This window comes from Engraulis encrasicolus, chromosome 19 (assembly GCF_034702125.1).
Source record: "Engraulis encrasicolus isolate BLACKSEA-1 chromosome 19, IST_EnEncr_1.0, whole genome shotgun sequence".
In the NCBI taxonomy this organism is placed as follows: domain Eukaryota; kingdom Metazoa; phylum Chordata; class Actinopteri; order Clupeiformes; family Engraulidae; genus Engraulis; species Engraulis encrasicolus.
In genome coordinates this window covers 29222186-29228938 of record NC_085875.1, presented here as the reverse complement: position 1 = coordinate 29228938, position 6753 = coordinate 29222186, and the positions used below count along the sequence as shown (strand labels likewise).

Genomic DNA, 6753 nt, shown 5'->3' with positions numbered 1-6753 from the left:
CACACACCTTCACAGTCTATTTCAACTGCAGTCTTGAGGGCATAAAAATGAAAGAGGGCATTTGTTCTTCTTCTCCACCCCTCTCTCCTTAAAAAAAACCTTTCAGTCTTAAACCAAACACACACACACACACACACACACACACACACACACACACACACACACACACACACACACACACACACACACACACACACACACACACACCACACCACACCACACCACACCACACACACACCACACCACACACTGATGGTCAGGCGCATGTACACACGCCACCCCTCTCTCCCTAAAAAAAACCTTTCAGTCTTAAACCAAACACACACGCACACACAGGCACACACACACACACACACACACTCCTGTAAACCTCGCCTAACCCTCATCACCTCATCATATAAGACTTCTGTGCATGTGTGTTTGCAATTCTTCCGTGTTTTCATCTTCTTGAACCATCTACAGTGTGCTACATTTCTGATGTTCTGTGTGCATGTTAAGAGTGATTCTACGATTCGACTGCGCTTTTGGCAAAAGCAAAATGTCAATTATCAGTATTTTTTTTCAACTAAATGACCAAGATGTTTACATACTGTATATATTTCAGTTTCCAAAAAAACCTAATTGCCAAGCTTTATCTTAATTCATTTGATAAATACTCTAATGAAAGCGAACATTTGCTTGATTATTTTGTCAACAGTGTTATGGACAAATACTATGTAATTTCAAACATATATAAAAATACTACAGAGTTGAAACAACATACGTTTGAAAGTGCTTATGTCCCTTAACAATCATGTTGTCATTAATCTGTGCAACTGATATAGAAAATGTGATTGTTGAGCTTCATGAGTAGGATTTTATAATTCATTGATACAGACAGACACGTTTTTCATTATAAATCCCTGTAATGTCTGATTTGAATTTAGTCGCCCTCCTTACACAAGACTTCCTTCTCCAGAGATAATCCAGGATTTTCCCAACACATAAGGGATCAATAGCACAAAAACACTTTCAAAACAGTCAACAGTGTTACTCAGCTGTGTTACGGTCAACAGTGCAGGGGAACAAGTCGGCACTTTTTTAGGAGAAAAAAATAGAGCAGACAAACCCATCTCCCTAGAACACAAATTATTTTGTTTGTTTGTCTGTCAATATGGAGATAAATTGGCAAAAACATACTCCTCCTCAACTGTCATAGCTGATGCGTAACACCATTGATGGTAACACGGCTTGACATTTCAGCCATTTTTATGGTGTTGTGCTAACTGAGGACCTCAGAAGTTCCACCACAACACTTTAATCAATTCATGTATTTGTATGCTTTATCTGTGTTTTTCTACATGTGATTTCTAATTCAGATTCTTATGAATATGTTGATAACACAGTTGACAGGCAATTTTCCCGCTATGAGAACATGAAAAAGAATGGATTAAATTATGGAAGGATGGAGCTAAAAACTTACCAAAAAGTCTTACCATATCCTGCCAAAGAGGTTATGACATCACGTGATGTTATTCGTATGGCCTAAGACCAAACCATTACTGATTTATGGAGGGGGTTTCAGACCCTGACACGGTTAACACGGTTTTCGTGGACACACACAAAATGGCAAATTTCATGTATAATGGAAAGCACAGTGCTCTTTCTGACAGTTTTGTCATATTGTGATGATTACTGTGAATCAACATTTGCAATTGTCTTGGGCAAAACAAGTTTCTTTACATGCTAATATGAAGACTGAATCTGACATTTGGAAAACAGGACGGCATGAAAAGAACCCAAAACCAGTATACCGTAAATTTCCAAATAATAGCCCGGGCTATTATTTGTCTGAATCGCGTGAGAGACCAGGCGAATATTTGAGACAGGCGGCTATTTGGGACAGGCGATTAATTCCTTCTTCCCAAAAAAAATATTTCCCTAAACTGGGAAAATATGATACTCAATTGCTTTAAGCAATAGTAGGCCTAGGCTATGTTATTTTTAAATGTAAGACTAACAGTTAACACAGCAGGTGTTGTTGACATGCGCGATTTTGAAGACTCGAAGAACATTAGGCTATCGGGGAGGATTGAGGATAAATCTTACACCTTTCCTTATTAATGGAAAATTAATTCCATGCTTTAGAAAGTATTCAAGAACCTAAACAATATGTAATTGCCGCACAGTTCACGGGTTAGGCTATTTATTCAGTGAGGTTGTGGATATTGACACCTGTCCTCCGCGACCGCGGATAGCCCCCACCTTTGCGCTTCTCATCTGGCTGTCATGCATCAACTGGAAGAGAGCGCGCAGTTCAAGACAAGCGGCATGACTGCAATTGTCAATAGGCCTACAGTAGTCTAAACAGCTGTTAAATGTTCAACGGTGTCTGTAGTCAAATTATCACAGCGGTGGTAGATGATTTTTATGAAGACCTGGAGGTCTAGTCTATCCTACTTTGTAGTAGACAAAAACCAACAGACAAAATTGCTGAGTAGTGCCTACGAATGATTCTCCTGCCAGGATAGCGTTGGACTAATCAGATTAACAAATTTACATGTTGAATGTTGAGAGGCATTTTGAAAAGTCGAAGACCTATTCACGAGGATATCATAGCTACCTTTCCTTGTCAATGTTACAGAATATTCAAGAACCTCATCTGCGATAGGCTAAACACGATTTAGCCTATCTAACACGCTTGAGGATAATATTGCCACCTTTCCCCTCTCCTGCGGTATCAAGTTGCCTTCTCAGAAGAAGCAATCTTAATCGGAAAGAGTGCGCACTGTTCAAGACCCGCGGCAAGACTGCAATGGTCATCATGGTCCGTGGTGTCAGCATTCAGCCAAAACGGTGATAGGCCCCTTTTTTATACATATAGAAATATACCTTATTCGCAGCAGCCAAAATCAGTCAGACAATAAGTCCTTAACAAGTACGTGCAGGGTAGCGAATGCTCTTTCTACCAGGGTAAAGTTTGCAATTGGAGAGGGGTGATTGAAGGGGTAAATTAACCTCTTAACCTGCCACGCCCACTTCCGGGCCCGTCGACGGTCCCAGTTTTAAAAAAACCAAGTTGCAACAGGACGCATGTTGTTATATTCTATTATGACCAATTTCCAGCCAAACTGACCAGCTACCCGTTATTAGTATAGTTTCAACTCGGTGCCCATCAAATTTGGGCAACTTTGATGCAGTTGTTAGCAAGAACAGGCTTTAGTTGTTAGCAAGAACCTAGCTTAGCATTTCCCAGTCATTTGAATAGGAAGTTGCTAAGTGTTAAAAACGATCTCTGTTGACACATTTAAATGTATTTTTACCACACACAAACGGTACAAATAAAGTCACCAACCTTCAAACTGTGCCAATAAGCCATCCAGTATGCTTCCATAGTCCAAAACGATGTTTATTTGCTTGATCGATGTGACGCTAAGAATGGTGCCTTGTGTACATCCACTTTGCTGCATCATCTTCTCTGACATGTTTTCACCACATTTCTTCAAGTTGTCATCTATTGTTACACATGAATCAAAAGCTGACGATGTCCCCTGTAATATTCCAGAGCTATTTTTTGGCGTGGAGCAACGTGTACGGAGAGGCAGACGTCTGTTTCACCTAAGCACAGCATTCTTGTACGCGTCTCGTAGTGAACCTTTATTTTGGTAGTTGACAAGATAGGCTGAGAGGTCACAAACGCTCACCCAAACTTGAGTGACATCTAATCCAGCCAATAGTATGCTTTCTTCTGACAATGTAGGTTGGTCATTCATCCCGATTGGTGAATCCCTCACGTTTTTGACGGCATGCGTATCTGCCGCATGGTTTTGGTTGTCACAACAACATTGGAGTTGCCGCCTACTCTGCTTGCTTTACGCATCGTAGAGCAGCATTTCTCGTCAGCAATTTCGGGTTTGTACTCCCTAAAAGTGTGTGTTGCCTGTGAGTGTGAGTCGTCTGTGCTTTCTGTGAGTCGAGTGTTGTGAAGACATCATGGATGGACGCGGTAGGAAGCGCTATACTTTGGCCGAAATCCACGCTCAACTTTTTGATGACGGCGGGAATGAGACAGAGGATGATGCGGTGTCCGAAGCTGACAGCACCGACTCAGCGCTTCAGGCGTTTGAGGACGGCATAGATGTCGTCCTCGATTTGTAAGTGATCATTTTGTCACTGTATCGTGAAAGGCATAATTGTGTCACTGCATAATGAAAGTGATAATTCTGCTGCTGAATGAAAGTTTAGAACTTTATTGTCCCCATGTGGTAATTGTGCCAGCAGTACAGACGCTGCAAACGCACCAGATATAAACACTGACAGGAATATTAGACAGCAGTATAGTGAGAATACATTTTATTACATTTAATTGATTCCATACATGAATACATACACAAATCATGCAGTCAGAAAGAAAAATGCGTTCACTGTCAGTGTTTCCCATGTCTTTTACCATTTACAGTATTGAATGGCAATGCTGTTTATCATTACTTTGTAAGTTTATTCTAAAGTGCTTATGTCTGCAACTATATGATTAACTGTAATGTAATGATAAATATACTATAACTTGCATTTTGTTGGTGTAGCCAAGCTAAATGGATAATGGCAACTTATTCAGCTGACATGCAATTAGCAGTGAGGCAAAAAAAAAACAAAAAAAAAACAAAACATGAACTGTCACATTCATTGTCAGTGCACTCCCATGTCCTGCAGCCTGCTTTACTACAATATGTTATGGCAATTCATACTGTCAATATATAGCCATGATTTATTCTTCAGTCTGTCTTTGTTTCACTGCAGGATACACTGTAATGTAGTGGTAAATGAAATGTAATTTTTTGAAAATGTAATGTAAATGAAAATGTAATTTAAAAAAAACTGTTACATCTAAATAAAAGTATAATTAATGTTGTGTATCCTCTTGTTCATACAGTGAGGAGACATCTGACTCGGATGATGGGAACACATCTGATGACCCTTTGGAAGGGACTTCAACTGCCCCACACCCAGCTGCCTCTCCAACTCCTCCAGCTGCCTCTCCAACTCCTCCAGCTGCCTCTCCAACTCCTCCAGCTGCCAGCAGTGTGCGCATGAGTGGCAGGCGCCGTGATCTCCACCCTGCTCCAACTCCATGCCCTCCTCCAGTTAGTCGTGGTAAGCGCCCCTCAAAAGCCTCTGCTCCAACTCCATGCCCTCCTCCACCAAGCCGTGGTGCTACGAGTGGTAAACGCACCTCACAAGCCCCTGCCTCAACGCCAAGCCGTCCTGCGAAGCGTGCATCCCTGGGTCCACCGCCGCAGGACTCCGACTTCTGGCGTGATGCAACGAGTGAAGACGTGGAGCCTCCACCGTTGCCATTTCGACCCAGGCGCCCTCCAGGACCACAGCTGGACCCTCAGGTAGACTACCGGCCGCTTGACCTGTTCTTATTGTTTTTCAGCAAGGACGTGGTTAGGACCCTGTGCAGGCATACCAATCTCCATGCTGCAAAAAGGGCTGCACAAGGACGAAAGAGGAAGTGGGTCGACATAGAGCCGGAGGAGATGTACCGCTTCATCGGATTGGTCATCTACAAGGGATTGATGAAGTTGCCAGAGATGCGGGACGGATGGAGGAAGGACCGCCTTCACAGTTTTCCCTTCCCTGCATCCGTCATGCCAGGGTACAGATACGAGGTAATCTTCTCAACCCTTCACATGAGTGACCCGGCTGTTGATGCAGCAAATGATCAGCTGAAGGGCCAGCCTGGGCACGATGGCCTCTGCCGCCTCAGGCCGCTGCATGATGACCTCCTGACGGCGTGCAGGGCTTACTTCCACCCGCTCCAGAACCTCTCAGTGGATGAGAGGATGGTAGGCACCAAGTCCCGGATCGGGATGAAGATGTACAGCAAGGACAAGCCAACAAAGTGGGGGTTCAAGCTGTTTGTCTTGGCTGACAGCTCGAATGGCTATACGTCGTAGGAGGTGGTAACAGCACATTGCTTGTTTCAATTTTGCAATCGTTCTGGCTAACGGGGCTCTGGTATGGACTGTTTTATAATATGTTTATACTCCTCCTCAAAGACTGAAGCAGGTTTATGAGGGATGATAGGTCCTACTATTGGTTTATTTGAAATAATGGTACAAAAACCCAATTGTAATATTGTTGTGCTTTGATGCCTATTAGTACTGTGGACATTGTTATGTACCATCTATGTCATTTTAATAATCTGAAAGTGAAAGTGAAAGCCCTTCAAGTGTTGGATTTTACATGCTGAAAACATGTGCAATGAGGAACTGTGGTGTTTTACTGTAATCTGAAATCTAAAAAAAGGTGATTTTCACATTTTTGTTGTATATAATGATCTGAAATGTAGATTTAATGAAGTTAATAAAAAGCTGGAGTTGGTTGGATGTCTTGCCCCATGTGTCTGCTTCAATTTAAACTCTCAATTGTCAATGTGGAGCATGTAAAACAAAAGCTATTACATCCTAAACTCATGGTCTAAACACCTCTCCAAAATAGGACATATGGATAGCTTATATGTTTTTTGGAGACGCCTATTAGTACCTGTGGAAATGGCTATTTAAGTCCTCTGTAATTTCACATATCTACTTCAAATTCTGGATCCCACTTGCTCACAACATGGACATAGAGGAAATGTAGTATTTCACTGTGCATACCAAATAACCATCAATGTACACACTGAAAACAAACAAAAAAACTGGCGATTTTCACATTTTGGATGTTTTTGTAGTATGTAATGATCTGAAAGGTAGGTTTAATGAAGTTAAT

General features: G+C 42.0%; 1 protein-coding gene across 1 annotated transcript; it reads left to right on the top strand.

Moving 5' to 3' along the window:
* Positions 1 to 3139: 3139 nt before the first annotated feature.
* On the top strand, positions 3140 to 6517 carry LOC134470100 (proline-rich protein 12-like). The gene is made up of 2 exons (XM_063224117.1): positions 3140 to 4133; positions 4910 to 6517. The coding sequence occupies exons 1-2, from the start codon at positions 3973 to 3975 to the stop codon at positions 5937 to 5939; spliced, it is 1191 nt and encodes a 396-aa protein (XP_063080187.1). The 5' UTR covers positions 3140 to 3972; the 3' UTR covers positions 5940 to 6517.
* Positions 6518 to 6753: the final 236 nt, after the last annotated feature.